General features: G+C 33.4%; 1 protein-coding gene across 1 annotated transcript; it reads left to right on the forward strand.

Moving 5' to 3' along the window:
• The first annotated feature begins 2,836 nt into the window (after positions 1-2,836).
• Positions 2,837-16,549, forward strand: LOC140450566 (uncharacterized). The gene is made up of 2 exons (XM_072544222.1): positions 2,837-6,947; positions 16,497-16,549. Exons 1-2 carry the CDS (start codon positions 2,837-2,839, stop codon positions 16,547-16,549), a joined length of 4,164 nt encoding a protein of 1,387 aa, XP_072400323.1.
• The last annotated feature ends 3,884 nt before the right edge of the window (positions 16,550-20,433 follow it).

Genomic DNA, 20,433 nt, shown 5'->3' on the forward strand with positions numbered 1-20,433 from the left:
ATTGTCAAGTTGGAAGGGTACTTCAAAAGAGTATTTGCAAGGTTTACTGAAGTGAACCAATTGTCAATTGTGACGTTTTGGTAACTTCCGTAAATAGTTTCAGTCAACTTTTTAACATAGTATTCTCCTAGAGATTCTCGATTTGTGTGCGTATATTTGCCAAGGTAAGGGTCTGCGTTCAACGTGTACTTGGTACATACGTCGCAAATCATCACAATTTTAATTCCGTACCTGACCGGCTTATTTGAGATACACTTCCTAAAAAGGCACCGGCCCCTAAAAGCTAATAACTGCTTGTCAATAGTTACATATAGCATTTTTTACATAAAAATGCTTGCACGACATTTAAGATTTACGACGTCAGAACCCCACAGCGTTGACAAAACATCAGAATAGTTAGTATGTGAGGAATTTTTAAAATGTCAACTATTTGTCAAACTATTATATTAACAGTAAATACACTTAGTTTTAAGACTACTACAACACACTAAAATACATAAGAAAACATTTTAATACAAAATTATATATTCTAAATTTTAAACTTACCTCTTTTAGGGCTGTAATAGTAAAGACGTCCCGCCATTATTTCTTGTTCAAAATGATCTATCTTATATGAAAGCTTATCAACTTTCTACAGATTATTTATTTGTTATGACATAGCACAATCACAATACACAACAATAATTAGTTTTTAAAGCTATTAGTCTAAATTTAATATGTATTTGTAAATATAATTTATTAATATATATTATATTATGACCAAATTGTGTAAGAAATCAACACATAAACAAAATTCTTACTCTAAAAAAGCGGCAACACTTTATACACTTTTGCCACACGCTGGACTGTCAATAAAATTTGAAGTGTTCCGGTATCAGTTGCGTACAATAATCTAATCTATTTAATTAAAATTGTTATTTTGTGCAATATTAGACTTGAAGAGTTATGTCATAAAATTTATATTATTAATAATAACAAATGTTTTTGGCTATTTAATCAATATAATTCTAAAATTTTTAATGTACTGATGATTACATTTTTGTGATTATTACACCATGTTGACGCCTATGAAAGATCGAGCAGTTCCGTATGGGTTTCGTATTATTAGCTGTGTTAGAAACATTTGAACTCTAAGGTTGGCGTTCTGGAAATTTTAAATGCAAGTGACATCACTTTGTATAAATCGTAACGTGCAAGTGTTTTACAAAAAATGGCATAGCTACCTGGTCGATAGGACTCTACAATTAAAAATAAATTTTTTCCATATTTCCCGGATAGGGACAAACCTATCAATATTTTTTCTTTCTGTTCTTGTGGTTTTATTATCAAACCTAAGGTTATGTAGAAGTAAATCAAATATTTTGCAGCTCATTGTTGCTCTGTAAACGAAGCCAGACATTTTTTTTGGAATCAAAAATCTCTCTACTAAGTTGGTTATCTTTTTGCGCTCTAAAAAATATAAGTAGTCCACCAAGAGCAGTTAATTTATTCCTTGTTACGAGAGAATTAGTATGTTTAAAATTGTTAGACCTTAGGTTTATTTGAGTATTGGTGTGCAACAGAATTTTTCGAACGTAGAATCGTCTATTAAACACTATAATACATCTAATGGTGTATTAGCATCTTTTGCCTGTTCAGATGCTCCTTGAACAATATGCAAGATATTCATTTTTGTAGTACTTTTCCGAAGATTAGATAGGTACAGTATACCAGTTATGGCCATTTTTGCTTATAAAACTCGTTGTTCGGATTTGATCCAAACTGGCAACAGCGCCCTCGCGTCCTACCCCTAACCACCCTTTGTTACAGACCAAAAATTTGACGATACGAAAGATTGCACACAATTCTCTCTCTTGTACGTTCAACTCTCCGAGAAGACACATCGCTCTGAACCATCCGATCACGTCAACAATAATAACTGTAAGTGTTAATATTCATTACACAAGCAATGAGCAAATAAATAGTAATTAGTATATTGTTCATCAAACAATTAAGGGTATACTATTGATAATCAAAATACATTTCTACTGAGCAAGAGTAGTTTTAATTAAATCCACGTAACAAAAAGAACCACCGCTTAATGGAAATATACCAAATCGAAGGCTAATCCGAAGTAGTTATATCTTATAATTACTTGTACCCAGCCGAAGTATTTATTCGGCCCACTTGGACGGTGCAGAGGAACCCAGCCCGTTCCATGGTCCTTCTCCCATATGTTATAAACTAGGATTTATATTAATAACAAATTCAACACAAATATATTTAAAATATATTATATTCTACAAATTGCTACGTCGCGTCATTGGCTGTGTGAGAATTCACGGCATCAGGTACACCGCTCATCACTGCAGGTACAGAAAAAGTTCTTTCTTCCCACGTACCCACAGAATAATTTCGATACTAAGAAAGACACTATTGTTTCGCATAAAATAAAAATTTGAATAATAATTACTTTAAGAAATTCTTTGTAATAATTAGTTTTAAGAATTAAAAACATTTATTTGCTCAAGCGAAAAACTTATTATTATTTATCTTTGAAATTTCACTAAATAAATACTTTTAATATTTTTACACATCACAAATATTATACTTACCGATTTCACAGTGCCTCCATATATTTAACGATTTTATATATACTACACATATTCTACAACACATTTAAATATTCATTTATTGATATTTCTATTGATTTGTTTGTATTGTATTGTTTTATCTTTCAGGGCGCTTATAAAAGTTGTGCTATATCTAACGCGGTAGTGTTTTTGCAAGTGAATTTAAGGTGTTTTTAGTGATTGCATATATCATACTTGTTTAGATTTAAAACCTATATTTAATAATGGAGGCACTGAAGAAACAACGAGCAACGGCAAAGTCGGCTTTAACGCGAGCATATAATTGGTGTGATCAATTTTTACATTCTCAACTAACTATAACAGAATTACAACTAAGAGAAGAATCAATAATTAAACATTTTGAACGTTATAATGTTATACAAGATGACATAGAACAAGCCACTGACGATGCCGATGCTCTTGAAAATCGTGATCTTATGGAAAAACATTATTTTAAATATTTAACTTTATTACGCGAAAAGTGCAAATCTCTCGTAGAGTCAAATCTACCCAGTCTTACCACTCAAACTCCCACTGTTACACAAACCACGCCTACTAATGTAAAACTACCCCAATTATCACTTCAAATCTTCTCAGGCAACTACGATGAATGGATATCATTTTATCAACTCTTTACCTCTTTAATCATTGATAACCCCTCTCTGACAAATATTCAACGGTTTATATACCTAAAATCTTCTCTAAAAAATGAAGCTCTCGCCTTAATTGACTCTCTCGAATTAACCCACGAAAACTTTACCATTGCTCTTGACCTCTTGGAAAAACGATACTCTAATAACTTAAATATAATCAACGCACACTTAAAATCCATTTTGGACTACCCCACTCTCACTAAGGTTAATGCCCAAACACTCAGAGACTTCGTAACTACAATAAGAAAACACATTCAATCCTTAAAAAACTTAAACATTCCAGTAGATACTTGGGACATCATCTTAGTTTATATTTTGTCAAGAAAAATTGACTATAACTCCAAAAAACAATACGGAGAAAAAAGAATTAAATCAGATTTACCCACATTAGACGAGTTTCTAGACATTTTAGAAGATAGGTGCAATTTATTAGGTGATTTAAGTGACTCACGTGACTATAAAACGGAAAAACCTTCTCCGAAATTCTCTCGCACTACTTCTCTTCACACCAATGTTACCTACAATAATTCTTCCACTTCTAAATGCATATACTGTAATGACTTGTCTCATAAAATATATCGTTGTCCACGTTTCTCATCTCTACCACACTCTGACAAATTAAATTTCACACACTCTCAACACATGTGCACAAACTGCTTGGGCACAGGACATTCTTACAATGAATGCATCTCTAAAACTTGCTCGATTTGTTCTAAAAAACATCACACTCTTTTGCACGTACGCAAAACCCACAACACTAACTTCTCGCATCCATCTCACAATCCAGGCACATCTCAAGGCCAAAGAACTACATATCCTCAAGGCAATCAACATAATTGGAGATCCAATTCAAATCAAACACATTCTGATGCCAACTCCAGAAAACATAATTATCATCAAACTCAAGAAAAATCAAACCCTAATTTAAATTCTTATAAAAATCATACAGAATTCGACGACATGCCATCCTCCTCTGGCAATAACATCCACCCCGAGTCTGTCACAGTGGTATCTCTAGATACCACAGGCGACCTTACATTCTCCGCTAAACCTTGTAATGTTCTATTAGCAACAATTAAAATATCTATTCAATCAAAATCAGGACATATGATAACAGCCAAGGCACTTCTCGATAATGCTAGTCAAAGTAGCTTTATATCAAGGAATCTTTTTGAAAAAATTAGCTGTAAAGCCCTCCAACAACCACTTCAAATTTCTGGAATTGCCCAGAGCTCAATCATGTCTAACATAATGGCAAATCTTACAATTTTCTCTACTAATAATAAAAGCAATAAACTTAACATGTCTTGTTACGTACTCGATAGAATAACTACCCCACTACCGCAGACACATATACCCCTAGAATTGCTCGAAATACCACACAACATTTCCTTAGCCGACAGTGAGTTCTTTTCAACTTCAAGCATTGACATTTTGATAGGTGCTGACAAATACTACGAACTCATTACCGATGGCATCGTAAGATTAGGAAAAAATCTCCCTGTACTTCAAAACACCTTTTTTGGTTGGATTGTCGCTGGTAATGTACCTCATAATCATCTAAAAAATAAAAGAGTATCCTTATTTACTCAAACTTCCAATGTTATCTCCGAAAACACTTCTTCCCTTAACTCGCTTCTTCCCAAATTCTGGGAAATGGAGGAAATACCCACTAAAAAACTTCTCACCCCGACTGAAGAAATTGCTGAACTTGACTTCAAGAAAAACTTTAAAATTTTAGAAACCGGACGATTCCAAGTAAATCTTCCCCTTAAATGCCCCTCAGAGCATACCAAACTAGGTGACTCTTTTCATATCGCTAAAAAACGATTCGAAAGCTTAGAAAAGAAATTTCAATTAAATAACTCTCTATTTCTTGAATACAAAAGGTTCATCGATGAATACATTACACTTAATCATGCACGATATATCCCACTCACACTATACAATAATTTATCCGAACACAAATATTTCTTGCCCCATCATTGCGTGATAAAAGAGAGCAGTACCAGCACTCGATTACGCGTTGTTTTTGATGGATCTTGTAAATCCTCTTCTGGAACCTCTTTAAATGACATTATGCTCACAGGTCCACAGGTACAACCTGATCTATTTGACATCATTTGCCGTTTTAGAATACCCCAATTTGTTTGTACTGCTGATATTCAAAAAATGTACCGTCAAATAAATATTAACCCAAATCAAACCTTCCTGCAAAATATACTGTGGAGAGATGATCCCTCTAAACCACTTGAATGCATTGAACTTACTAGCGTAACGTACGGACTCAGATCTTCAAGTTTCTTATCTACTCGGGCTATAAAAGAGCTTGCATCCACTAACATCCAAAAATACCCCCTCGCTTGTGAAGCCTTACTTACACAAACTTACGTAAACGACATCCTCTGTGGTGCCGAAACTGAAGCTGACCTAGAAACCACATATCACGAATTAAATACCGTTCTAGGTAGTGCTTGCATTTCAACTCATAAATGGGTTTCCAATTCCACAAGGTTCACTGAAAAATATTGTAACAATGATCAACCCACTTCATATGACATCCAAATCGAAAATGCCTCTAATAAAGTTTTAGGACTTTCATGGAACCCTTCTCCAGACACACTCTCAATTTCAGTACCTGAAGCCCCAACTAACACTCGCGTTACAAAAAGAATTGCCTTATCCACTCTAGCTAAAATGTATGACCCCTTAGGGTTGATAACTCCTGTGATTCTACATGGAAAGTTATTTATTAAGAAACTTTTCCTTGAACGAATGGACTGGGACGATATCTTGCCTCCCTCTTTGGAAAAAGAATGGACAACCTTTGTAAACAGTATACCTCACTTAAAGTCCTTAAAAATCCCACGCTGTCTATTTCTTAATAAGAAAGTCGCACACATACAAATTCATGGTTTTGCTGACAGTAGCGAAAGGGCTTATGCAGCATGCATTTACTTTCGTACTGTATACTCTGATAACACAGTTTCCTGCATACTGGTTACAGGAAAATCTCGGGTAAGCCCTATCCGGACAACTACCCTACCTAGACTTGAACTCTGTGCCATGTTACTCCTCTCAAAACTCACCAAAAGAATCATATCAATATATGAAAACAAACTGTCATTCTCTAGTGTCAATTTGTGGAGCGATTCAAGAATAGCACTATCGTGGATACAATCCCACGCATCCCGCTGGAATACCTTTGTTTCCAATCGAGTTGCTCAAATCACTGAATTGACAAATGCCTTTCAGTGGCGCCACATAAAATCTGCAGAAAATGCTGCCGACTACCCATCTCGAGGATTACTAGCCCAAAACATTTTAAAATTAGATTTATGGTGGTCAGGTCCTTCATTTCTGCAAGACCCCAATCTAAATCTCGCTCATTTTAATGAAAAAATTAATGAATGCAACTTACCAGAAGAGAGAAAAATCTCACTTCTTACCACTAAACCTACCGAAGAAAATTTTTGGCATAAAATATTTCTTAGATTTTCCAAATTTTCTAGACTAGTGCATGCAATGGCATATGTTCACAGATTTATTCACAATTCAAGATTTCCCACTAAAACTCTTACTGGTCCACTATCTGTAGATGAACTTCTCACGTCCACTAACTCAATTTGTAAAATTGTTCAACACCAACACTTCAGTTCAGAAATCTCTGAAATCCAAAATAGTAAATCACTCTCAAATAAAAACATGGTCTCACTTAGTCCATTCATAAATCACTCTGGTTTTTTATGTGTCGGTGGACGCTTAAAAAATGCAGACATTCTAGAATATCACAAACACCCTATTTTACTTCCCTCTAAATCACATGTAGTCACTCTACTGCTTTCACACGAACATACTAGACTTGGTCATGTCGGACCACAAGCCTTACTTTCCAATGTCAGACAAAGATTTTGGCCTTTGAATGGCCTCAGGGAAATTAAGAAAATTATTCGAAATTGCTCTACTTGCTTTAGATTTCGCGCACAACCTGCACAGCAAATCATGTCCGATTTATCAAAGGAAAGAGTTTCGATCACACGCCCCTTTCAAAATGTTGGGACTGACTATGGTGGACCACTTATGATAAAAACATCTCGCCTTCGTAAGGCCCCTCTCACAAAATGCTATGTGGCACTCTTTATCTGTATGAGTACAAAAGCTGTCCATATGGAACTCGTATCCTCTCTCTCTCTAGTGACTCCTTTTTACTTGCATTAAAACGTTTTATTGCTCGTAGAGGGAACCCCTCTGTTATATTTAGTGATAATGGTACCAATTTTACTGGTGCTAATAACTGTCTTTGTGAACTGTATGACTTCCTCAAAACCTCTAAAAATTCCACGTCAATTCAAAACTTTGCCTCAAGATTCTTAATTTGATTGTCGTTTATTACTTTCTTCTTGTTCCTGCTTACTTTCTTGTTTATATATCATAGGTCTTCTGTATCTTCTCACGTTCCAACTGAACCATTAGATCTCATCTTGTTAAATGTCGGTTTCCACAGAAGAAATCTCAGATTAAACTCTACATGAAGTACTGGACATAGAAATGGAAGTAGAGTGGTTATTAGGCTTTCTTTGTTTCGTTTTAGAACTGCTACACTAAAAATCGCTGCTTTCATCAACAGAAAATTTTGGCTTGTACTCCGATTCAGACGGGCTAAAATAATTTTGCACTCTGTCTTCACTTATGAATTACTAGAAGTTTAGTCATTTGATTGTAGGCTACCATCATCTAATTCACGTATAAATAATTTTTTGGCTTCCAATTCCAATTCTAATTGGGTTAAGGGTCTTTTATTGTCAAATTTTCTAGCCCTTTTTGAATTAAATTGTATGTGAATGAAAAAAGAAAATAATATCAAGAAAAAAAAATTTCGTTAACATTAACCTTTCGTAAAAAATACAAAGCAACTGCGATCTTGCACAAAAAGGCAACTACACTGTGAATGTACTCAACAAACTGATTACCGAAGCTACTCCAATAAGGTCCATTCGCTTAGCTTGGGTATATTTTGACAGATTCATAGTGGGAAACCTACAACACAAAAATTCCTACCTCTTAGTATTAATAGCTCAAATATACTACCTATTTCAGACTTCTTCTATTGAAAAAAAAGAATTATTCTAAATAGTAAAAGTTTATACTAAACCCATAAAATTTTCCCTGTATATTTAACCCTAGATTACCGGATATTCGTAAATTGTACGATCCGCATACTTCTTTAATTATTTTCGGCTACTTACGGTCACTGCTCGGCCTTGGGTCGCTCGTTACCTTCTAATTTGGTCGTTAGCTAGATAGTGTCTTGTGCAGTTGTAGATATCATTTAAAATTTCTACAATATAGTTTTCACACCTTCGTCGTCAATTTTACAAAGCTTCGATATCTAAGATAGTTTTATTAGTAGGTGTACATTTTTTTTTTGGGCTATTTCCTTAGTCTTCGAATAAATTTCATAGAGGTAAGTTGTTAGCTCATTATTTTATTTTGTGTTCTTGTATTAAATATAAATTTTAGAATTTACTATTTTATCTGGGAATACAACCAAAATATAAGTTTGAAATTAATTTATTTGACGTTTCGACTTCCACTTTGGAAATCGTTTTTTGTAATTGGTATTTTGATAACGATTTCCGAAGTGGAAGTCTAAACGCCAAAAAAATTAATTTCTAACTAACACTGTGGCTTTATTCCCAAATAAAATGGTAAATTACTTAAGATGCCCCAGGGAAATAGCTTCAGAACAATATTTTTTGGAATTCAGTAAAATAGAATCCAAAAGGCCACTGACAGAAAAAGAACTGGAAAAAAAGGCTGCGCGTATTATGAATGGTGAAGACTTTGACTCAGATCCCTTCGAAGACAGTGGCAGCGACTGGGAAGGAGATAATCTGTAGATAGAATCTTCACACTCGGATAATCAAGATGTCGAAGATTTAATTGTATCTCCTTGTTCTAATGAACCGACAGGGTCAGATGCCATTTCGGATTATGAAAAAGTTTCTACGTCGATATCTGGAAAATCAAAGTATGTAGTGGTCCCGACAAAACAAAGTTTGAATGATAAGAACGGTCATAAGTGGTACCGCTAAAAACTGTATTACTTTTAATGAACACTTCTTACATTTCTTTCCAAACACGCTACTTAAAATTATTTTGCAACATACAAATTCAGAAATTGTAAGACAAGCTCAGAAACGTAAAATAATGAAAATGTGTCTCAAATATTAATTGAAGAATTAAGAGCCTTACTTGCAATTCTTGCCCTTTCGGGGAATTCCGAGGAGATGTCCTTTCAGGATGTACATCCCCAATAAATCTTCAAAGTACGGGATTAAGATTGTTATGGTATGTGATTCCTCCAGTAAATATATTTTGGATGCAAGTCCCTATTTGAGAAAAATACGAGTACCAATTGTTTGCCACTAGCAGAGCATTATGTCAAAGAACTAACAAAATCTGTCCATGGATCAAATTGGAATAATCCGTTCACTGACGTAAACCAGTTGTCCATCGGAATGGACAACTGGTTTCTGGTTTACATCAGTGAAACTAGTCGATGAACTGTTACAAGAGCCATATAAATTAACAGCATTAGGTACTCTTCGCAAAAACAAAACAGAAATTTCCACAAAGATGTTGGCACTAAATGATCGAAATGCAAACTCTTCGATGTTCTGTTTTGATCAGAAGAAAACTTTGTTATCTTATGTCCCCAAAAAACAGAGATTAGTTTTACTACTTTAACTTTGCATGAATGGGCAGAAGTATCAGAAGAAACAGGCAAGCCTGTAATTATAAAAAATTACAATAACACACAATCAGGCGCAAATACTTTTGACCAAATGTGTTCCAACAGGAGCTGTAACAGAAAAACCCGAAGATGGACCTTCTGTGTATTTTATGATATGATTAATACAGCCAGTAATAATTCGTATGTCATTTACACTTACAACACATTAAAACGAGGTAAAAAAACCCGTCTCTCGGTACCAGTATATGGTTGATTTAAGCCAGTCTCTTGCCGAACCATGGATGAGACAAAGATTCCCAACAGCTAATTTGCGTTGAAATATTTGTCCCGATATAGCTCACATTTTAAAGATACCTGCTGCAGAAGAAGTTCCCACATATCAAGAAGAAAAAAAATTGCTTTTATTGTCCAAGCCAAAAACGGAGAATGACAACTACATATTGCCAAGTATGCAAGCATGCGATATGCGGTGAGCATCGCGGAAAAATTTGCACCGAGTTTTTAAAATATTAACCAATTCTATTTTTTATTCGCTTAAAATATGTTATTATAGTGGTAAAAACTCTCCTGTTCAGATTTTCAATATATGTTTTGTAATTACATGGAATTTTTTATTCTTCTCCTTATGATGCCCTATCCAATTAGTGGATGTTGGCGACAATTCTGGCATACTCCTCTCGATTGTGTGTGGCTCCAAAGAGTGCATGGCATCAAGATTGGTCCAATCCCTTATTTTTTTAAGCCATGAGTATTTCTGTCTTCCGGTGCCCCGTTTTCCTTCTATCTTCCCTTTCATGATAAGTAAGTAGGTAGTAAAATTTACGATAGTCCGGTAATCACGTGCGGCTAAACAAGTCCAGTAATCTAGGGTTAAAATATAATATTTAAGTTATTTCAATATTTTAACATATTGTAGTAAATATCTGTATTATTCGCGTTGTTTATTTCAGTATAGTTTTATTGTTCTATTATTTTTGTTTAATTCTTTGTTAGTTCTATTTAGTTAATTAGTCAGTTCTACTTTGAATTTTTTCTGTTGAGGTAAGTTGATCAATAAAATATATTTATCGAATTATGTTTATGTTACAAAATGTTCTTAATAACAAAAACATTTTAGTTAGCATCCAGCTCAGTTTGACATAGCGTCAAAAATCAAATTGGCTTAGAAATATATAGCATGTCTGAGATCAATAATTTCGTTCCAGATAAAGGCGATGTAATTGCCAACAACGCCATTGTTCTGATAAATTTTTTATTGTATGCCATCTGTATGTAAGGCAGTTGCATAACTGCACTGACAGGGGTTTCATAAAGCTTCTTCTTCTTTTTTGTAGACATGACTCTGTCTGTTTTTCAATGTGTCCAGTAAGTTGCCGTTCCATGGTCTTCCTACTAGTCGTCTTCCTATTGGGATACCGTCTCTTGCCATCTTTACTACTCTATTTGTTGTCATTTGGCTTATATGATCGTTTCATTCTACTCTTTTATTTCTTACCCAGTTCTTGGTGTTCTCCATCTTGCATCTATGTCGTATATTTGTACTTCTAGCTCTGTCCAATAGTGTTTTGCCATCAATTTTCCTAAGTGTGAAAGATAAAAGAAATAATAAATTAAACTTACTCACAATCAATTTAGAAATTTGATAATTACAAGTTGAAAGAATTGCACACCCACACAATATGTACATCTAATCTTATTCATTGTCTTACAACTGTCACCTTCATAAAATATAATCTCAATAAATAACACACATTTCATAAATATATCTCTAGAATAAATATAAATAACTTTTAAATAACTGAATGGTATGGAACATTACTTTCATCTAACAAACAATCACATAACACCTATCTCTACTTCATTGGATAAAATCTGTATCCTCAAGAACTTCCCCGTTTACTGTCAAACAATTACAATAGCAGACTTAAGTTCTCCAATCAACAATACAGGATAGTTTGAACCATGTTCTTTCAACCATCAATTAATGGAGTACCGGCATCATTTATTTAACTTTGTATCGAGACCTGAAGATGCTTTTCATATTGTAGAAAGCGAAACCGGTCGTCTGGATAGTTAAATTAAATTGAATGTGAGTAAGTCTAATTTATTATTTCTTTTACCTTTTGAAATGGACTCACACAAGCAACACATTCATGATTTTTCTAAGTGTTTTCATCTCTGCTGTTTCAAACATCCTTTTTGTCCTCTCTGTGTCAGGTCGCGTTTCTGCCGCGAATCATTATTGGTCTGATGACTGTTTTAATAATTCTGCCTTTCATTTCTTTCCCGATATTTTTATTTCTTTATTTTGTTTTATTCAGGCTGCCTTCGGTGCTGTTTGCTCTATATTCCCTTGATCTTTCACTTCTGTTTTGAGCTTCCGTGCGATAGATAATGTGATGCCTAAATATTTAAACTCCATCACTACTTGTTCTATTATCTGACCTTTCAGCTCCAATTTACATCTTAGTAAATTTTCTGTTGTAACCATGCATTTTGTCTTTTTTTGTGGAAATTAACATGTTCAATTTTCTGGCAGTTATATTAAATTGGTACAGCATACGTTGTAAATCGTCTTCACTTTGAGAGAGTAGTATTGCGTCGTCTGCATAGTGGATTATATTAAGTTGTTTTTCTCCCATTTGGTGTTCTAAGGTTGAACTATAGAGGACTCAGGAAATCTTCCTGTCTTGTGCCATTGCCAGCTTCAATACGGTCGGTTAGTTCTACTTTTACTTTTACTTTTACTTTTATTGTGTTGTTTTTAATTTTCTGTCAGAGAACAGAATTGTTTGTAGTCTTATTAGTGGAAGGCGCTTTTATGTTTGCTTTTTCAGAATTATGAGTAATTTTGTTGAATTCAATTTGGTCACAAATAATAAATATGACTGATAGTAAACCGTGTATTAAAAATAAACGTCATAATTTAACACGCAAAGAAAAAAGTATAATCAGAAATGTGTTTGAATGACTTCGAGCCAGAGAACAAAATATAAATGTCAGCGATGTAGTTACATTATGTAATATTTTGACAACATGTTCAAATACTTTACGTGAAATGAACTTTAAGTATTTAAATAGAAAGAGAAATAGTACCCTTATTGAAAAAGTAGAAATAATTTTATACCGCAGAAAGTATCTGAACCAAATAGCAGAATTTCGAAGAGATGAAAAAAACATATACAGATAAAACATGGTTAAATGAAAGATATACTGTGAGAAAAATTTGGCATGATTTAAATGTAAATAACAAACGATAAGTTTTCCTAGATGGTTTGTCGACAGGTTTAAAAGCTTCATCTGGAAAGGGAAAACGCCTTATTATTGGTCATATTGGTAGCCACTCAGAATTAAAGTAGGTTTAAATGGATTTGTCTCTAAAAAGACTGGAGATTACCACAAGTAAATGGATGCAGATCATTATAAAAAATGGTTTTGAGACATTCTGTTAAAAATATAACCAGAACCTATTATTATTGTTAGATTATTATGAATCATTCAGCCTCTGTCAAATTTTAAATGAATCTGCTATATAGACTGGAATACGCTGGTGTATCGGATCGACCTGCAGATGAGCAGTACTAGAAGAGAGGGCGGTTTGACGGTCAGTGTTACTTGTCCATAGATCCTTGCTGAAAGAGTGACTATGCTTTAAAAGTTAGAATATAGAACAAAAGGACATATGTTCAAATTATTAGATAAATAATTAACACACTTACAAATATTACCAACAATATGAATTGGCCATCCCTAAATTATTAAGTTTATCATAAAAATTAAATTTTTACGATTTTCACTTATCAACCTTCGTAAGTAGTAAAAACCTTTAAAAGAAATTAATTTTGCATTAACTGGATATTAAGTTTAACCATTTTCCGTATAAATATTTTTAACTTTCTGTATAAGAATGTTAAATTTTTCAATAAATGCCAATCGCAATAAGTTTGAAGATTTTCGGAGCATTAAGGTAAAACAATAAAAACTTCTTAAATATAAAACTATCAAGCTAAGTGATTCAATATAGCAAGGCAAAAGTTCGCAGAAGTTTCCAGTCATAAATATTAATAAGAAAATTGCAAAGTCAGTCATATTGTTAAAAGGGACAATCGTTTTCGTGGAAGAAGTGGAAAACGAAATGTTGCTCGAATATGAAAGTTTGAGAAACAAGTGTAAAATTGATAGGCTCCAGTTTGTACCGAAGTTTTTCACATAAATAAAAGGGAGGGATTTAATTTAGAAAATCAAAATTTTTTGAAGCGGAATACTTTTTTCTTAGGGTTAGTAACGACATTGAAGTATAATACACTTATATAAATTAAAGAATATTTCATTCTATAATATAACCAAGCAGAATGTTATATATATATATATATATATATATATATATATATATACACATACCACGACATTGTTTTATTGACCATACAACACAATGGCAATCGCTGTGACATGTTACACGTTTCCACCTCTGTATTTATTTCACAGTAGGTACGAATTATCGTAATGGTCACATTGAAATTAAAAATTTCAAACGAAGTTCTAAAAGAATAAACAAATAATTAATAAAATGCCTATTACGTTGTATGCCGTCCAAGAAAAAGTGCAACTTGTAACATGGTACTTTCAGGGTAATTCGATACGCAAAGTAATTGATTTATTTATTGTTGCCTTCGAAAATAGACCCCCACTAAGTGTAACAACAGTTAATACCATTAAACATTTTCAAACTTCGGGATGTGTAAACAGTTGTAAAAAGTGTCATGAAGGTAATGAACCACGTGTTAGACCTGTCGATGAGGGGCGTCAAAACAGGGATATTAATATTTGTGCTTTTGTGGAAGCTAATGAATCCTGCAATAGTGTACAAATTGCTAAGGAACTTAATGTTAATGCTCGACCTGTCCAGCGAGTTCTCAAAAGGAATGGGTATAACTGTTCTAAGATATAACCAACACAGGAACTGTTTCCGGAAGATAATTTTAGGCGGATGGAGTTTTGTAAAATTATGTTAGATAAACAGATTGAAAATGTACATTTTTTCAAAAAATATTTTATTTTCTGACGAATCTTCATTTTCTGATGACGAAAAATATGCACCTCAGTGTGGCATTGCGAACGCAGCATCCGCAAAAGTTGTTTGGACTGGGATGTTAGGCGACCATATTGTCGGTCAATTTTTTATCGATGGAAACCTAAACAGCCCAAATATTTACAGAATGAGGTCATTCCGGCAGTTCGACGCCTTCCCGTTAATTTTCGGGAGGTTTTTTTTTCAACAGGATGGGTGTTCGGTTCACAACTCTAGAGCAACTATTGACTTCCTCAATCAAAACGTTTCCTGATCGACTGATAAGTACACGTGATACAATTAAATGGCCCACTAGATGCTGTGACTGAGCGCCTAACGATTAATTTTTTTGGAGTTTTCTGAAAGAAAACATTTATAGGCATCAGTTTGAAAGGGCCACAAACCTAGTCGATTTAAGGACAAAAATACTTCATTTCTCTGCAAGCATTACACGAGCCCTACTCCATAATATGAGAAGAAATCTGTATGACAGATTTGGTTACTGTTTGGCACAAGGAGGTGGAATATTTGAGCCCTTAATTCATTAATCTGCTTTCCTAATTTTTATTTTTTGTTAGGTACATTTTACGAAGTTTGTAGGTTCTTAAGTAGTATTTTTTATGTTTAGGTTTAAAAGAATTTTATTTTTTTTTTATTTAAACGTACACATAATTCTTATTCTGATTTTATTTCTTCTTTTTTGTCTTATTGTTATAAGCTTTGTCCATAAAATGTGTACAATTTTCAGTGACAATAAAGCATATTACTTATTTACTTATTTATTTATTTGTATTGCTATTAAGGCTAAAAAATAACTAAAAAATTAGTTTTAGAGCACTAAAATAAATATACTCTAGAGATTGGATTGCAATAAATCTTAATTCCTATGGTCAACAAAACAATGTCGTTATTTATATATACTAGCTGGGCTATGCTGTGGCTTTGTTATGATATGACTAATAATATTATGTTCAATTTATTTAAGACAGTTAATTAAATATCATAAAATCCATGCCTAAGAGTTAGAGGTTAGCATCAAAAAATAAAATTTATGGTATTAGCAATTAAACATGATCCACCAAAAAAAAATTATTTTTAAGTTTATTATATCAAATTTGTTATTGCCAAATTGTATAAGAATTCTTTGACCATTCTCTTTCCTGTTGCCGACAAGAATGTAGATCCGACCAATTTTAAACTGTTTGTCCTTGTTTAGTGTAGTGTTTGTATAGTTTTATGTTTAATGTTATGTGTATTGTATTCTGCACTTGTTGGATAGCTCAAAATTGACGAAATAAGTCTAAAACATTAATCACAAAAAAAACTTTTATCATCCATTAATTTCGAGTTTTTTATCGAAGTTAATCAATTTCTCCATTTAAAAAACGTTTCTTGGCTTATTTCAGATGCCCCTGATGACGCTTTAGATAGCGAAAGTACTTGGACAAGATTAAATTAAGAAAAGTGTGCTCGAGATCTGCCTTTCATTTTATCAAAGTTCATTTATTCGAGCATTCAACCTTATATAAAAAAAAATCTTTTTTCTACGGTGCCTATCCGTTCCGGATGGTGGTGATCAGCATAGCTATCCTTACATTACTTGCAGCTATTCGGAATAGTCCGGTTGTAGATGTATTGAACCGCTTCCTAAGGTTTTGAAGTCAAGATATTCTTCTTCTTTTTGGTCCTCTCTTTCCAAATATCTTTCTCTAAAGAATGAATTGCAATGAGCCATATCTGTGTTCATTTCTCATAACATGGCCAATATATTTTAATTTGCGCTCTTTGATTGTATTATTGATTTCGCATTCCTTGCCCATTCTACGTAGGACCTTAATATTAGTCACAAGATCCCTCCATGAAATTCGTAAGATGCGCCTGAAACACCACATCTTGAAGGCCTCGAGCTTTCCTAAAGAAGCTTCCGAGAGCGTTCATGCCTCTACTTCGTATAATAATGTATATAATGTTAGTACCAAGATATCTATACTTGTTTACACTGTCAATTGGTTTACTAAAAGATGTGTATTTAATATTTTGCGCTTAATAACTACCATGTATGTACTTTGTTTTGTTTGTATAGGGATCCAGCCCATATTCTCGACTTATATCTGATATGCGTGACATTATTATTTGTAAACCATCTAAGCTATCTGCAAAAACTACTGCATCGTCAGCATATCTTATGTTGTTTAGATGCAGTCCGTTAACTAAGACGCCTTCCTCTAGTTGTTTCAGTGCTTCCTCGAAGATACCCTCCGAGTACATGTTAAATAACACTGGAGACAGAATGAATCCTTGTCTTCCTCCTCTATCTAAGGAGATTGTCTCTGTCAACGGGTCATCCAATTTAATGTTGGTAGTTTGGTTGTAATATAAATTATATATAATTCGCAAGTCTCTATCATCCAAGCCCGCTTCTTTCAAGATGAATATGAGCCTGTCATCTTTTACTCTATCAAATGCCTTTTTGTAGTCGATACAACAAATATATACATCACAGTTGACATCCCTGTACCTATGGATAAGCACTTGTATAACGAATAGAGCTTCTCGGGTGCCTAAGTTATCGCGGAATCCAAATTGATCTTCACATTTCTTATATATTCTGTTATGTATCACTTTTGAAAACGTGTTAATTAAGTGGCTCATTAGGCTAATTATTCTGTAGTCTTTGCATGTTTTTGCATTTAATTTTTTGGTAATGTTACGAAGGTCAACTTTAACCAGCTTTGGAGAATATTTCCAGTTATATATATTGTGTTAAATATAGTGGTTATCCATTGTATTCCTTGTTCGTTCATAAGTTTCAGGAATTCTGTATAAAATTTGTCAGGCCCTACAGCTTTACCATCTTTACTCTTTCTTATAGCTGTTGTGACTTTTTCAACGGAAATCGATGGTCCTGTTTGGCATTCTATGTCTTCAATGGCAATCTGCCTTTCATCTGCAAATGTTACTTCCACATATTTTTACAAGTGTCTAGTCTCCGTTCCACACTTAGTAGTAGATTATCTTGGTTATCTGTCAAATATCCAACTCTTTTAGGCTTGTATTAGCCTTCAGCTTCTTTAACTTTTTTGTGCATATTTAATGAATCGTGTTTCTGTTGTAATAGATGTATTTCCGCACATTGTTCTCTCAGCTGTGTGTCCTTAGCCATTCTGATTGATCTCTTTGTCTATACTTTTATATAATGTTTTGTCCTGATCTTTGACCTTTAGCCTCTCTTCCATCATATCTAGAATATCATTTGTCATCCACGATTTTTTCTTAATTTTTGGTAGTTTGAGGAATTTTTCTTGTATGTCTTGTGAAACCCTATGCCATTTTCTAAGCTTTTGGTCTAATAAATCCGTTTAAATAGCGGTATTTAAATTGCTATGTATATACATACTGTTTTACCCTCTGTTTTTGGGTTGACACTACGTCGAATCTTTCTACCGTCTACTACGTCTAGCCTACCCTCATTTTGCAAATCAGTGGGTTATGGTCTGACTTGATATCGGCTCCTGGTTATATCCTGACTAATGTAATGCTGTTAAGGAAACTTTTAATAATCATAATGCAATCTATTTGATTTCTGACTTTGTGGCCTGAAGTATCTTAAGGTGATTTTCATGTATATAATCTTCTGTATGGGAGTTTAAATTAAGTGTTAGTAATTACAAACTCTTCTTCTGACACACATTCACCTAATCGGTCTCTTCGCTCATTACTTTCTCCAAGTCTAAACTGTCCTATGAATTCTCCCGATTGTCCCCTACCAATCTTGGCATTTAAATCACCCGTAATCAAGGTTAGATCCTTTTTGGGAAGGTGTTTCCAGGTGTTATGTTATGTTTATGTTATGGTATGTTTATAATTCTCTACTCGGAGCTCTGTTATGCTTCCATCATTTGTACTTGAACTCCAAATAGAACGATCGGTAATAAAATCACCTCCTATTATAACTGGTTTTTGTAACTGCGAAAATATATTTATTTAATAATTTATTGTGCATCTTATTTTCGGGGCTCTATATAGTGACATAAAACTAATTCGACTATTTGCATATTTGATATTTATAGCACATAACTGTATTCCATTATTGTAATTATTATTTTTAATTTTTAGTTTAATAAAAAAATTGTTTAATTATAAGTATAGCAACTCCACTATAACCATTTAAGCTATCATTTCGAACAAGATTATACCCATTAAAATTATATAAACCATTTTATTTAAACCATGTTTTACTAATAAGAGCTGCTATGTCTATTTTTTTATTTACTAAATAATGCCTTATGCTATTTTTATTTGAGACAGCAGAACGAACATTCCACTGTATTATTTTTAACTTAGGTTGACAAGACATTTTTTATTTAGTATTCATTAAAGTATCCTCCAATACCTGTTTATTATTATATTGACTATTAATTGTTTATCTATAGATCGTATATCATCAAAAGTTTGTATATCAATCGGTAAAACAGCTCCAACGAAACGCTCCACGCCAGTTCCATGGTAAAACGAATCTTGTAAAAAGGTCATTAGAGAAATCCAACTAGAATATAAGAGAACTCGAGCCATAACTAGACTTACAATAAAGACAGCTAAACGTCAGTCCTGGATTGATTATGTTTCTAAAATAAACAGCTCTACTCCTATGAGTGACATATGGAAGAAGATAAAACGAATATCGGAAAAAAATTTGAATTTAAAAATCAACTCACTTAATATTCAAGATAAGGTTATTACCAACGACAACGAAATCGCAGAAGAAATGGCTAACACTTCTAAACATAGGTCTAGTAATACCCATCATAACCAGAGTTTAATCACACTTAAGCAACATGAAGAACATAAACTAATTATTGATTTCGACGAAATAGATAAAAGTCCTATAAACTCACCGTTTTCAATGGAAGAGTACAATGAAGCCCTTACTTCGTTAAAGATTCGGCAGTGGGACCTGATGATATTCCGGTAAAATTTATAAGAAATTTACCTTTAAAGGTTCATCAGTACTTACTAAAGTTATTTAATTTAATATGGATACAACATAAATTTCCATCAAAATGGTCAGAATCTATTATTATACCAATTTTAAAACCAAACAATCCAAAAAATAATCCAAATTCATATAGACCAATATCTTTGACATGTGCTATGGGTAAATTAATGGAAAAAATTGTAAATAAAAGGCTTTTATGGACTCTTGAGAATCGAAACCTAATAATTCCAAATCATAGTGGTTTCCCTAGAAATCGGTCAACAATGGACAATATTTTAGCATTGGAAAATGACGCACTTGAAGCTTTTGCTGCCAATCAAAAATGCCTCGCAATATTTTTTGACATC

The sequence above is a fragment of the Diabrotica undecimpunctata genome, chromosome 9 (assembly GCF_040954645.1).
Source record: "Diabrotica undecimpunctata isolate CICGRU chromosome 9, icDiaUnde3, whole genome shotgun sequence".
Taxonomy (NCBI): Eukaryota; Metazoa; Arthropoda; class Insecta; order Coleoptera; family Chrysomelidae; genus Diabrotica; species Diabrotica undecimpunctata.

Bases quoted from the DNA above. Each gene is read 5' to 3' on its own strand.
- LOC140450566 (XM_072544222.1), top strand. From the start codon at position 2,837: ATGGAGGCACTGAAGAAACAACGAGCAACGGCAAAGTCGGCTTTAACG. The intron at 6,948-16,496 runs GTAAATCACTCT...GGCTTATTTCAG, and splicing joins AATCTCTGAAATCCAAAATA to ATGCCCCTGATGACGCTTTA.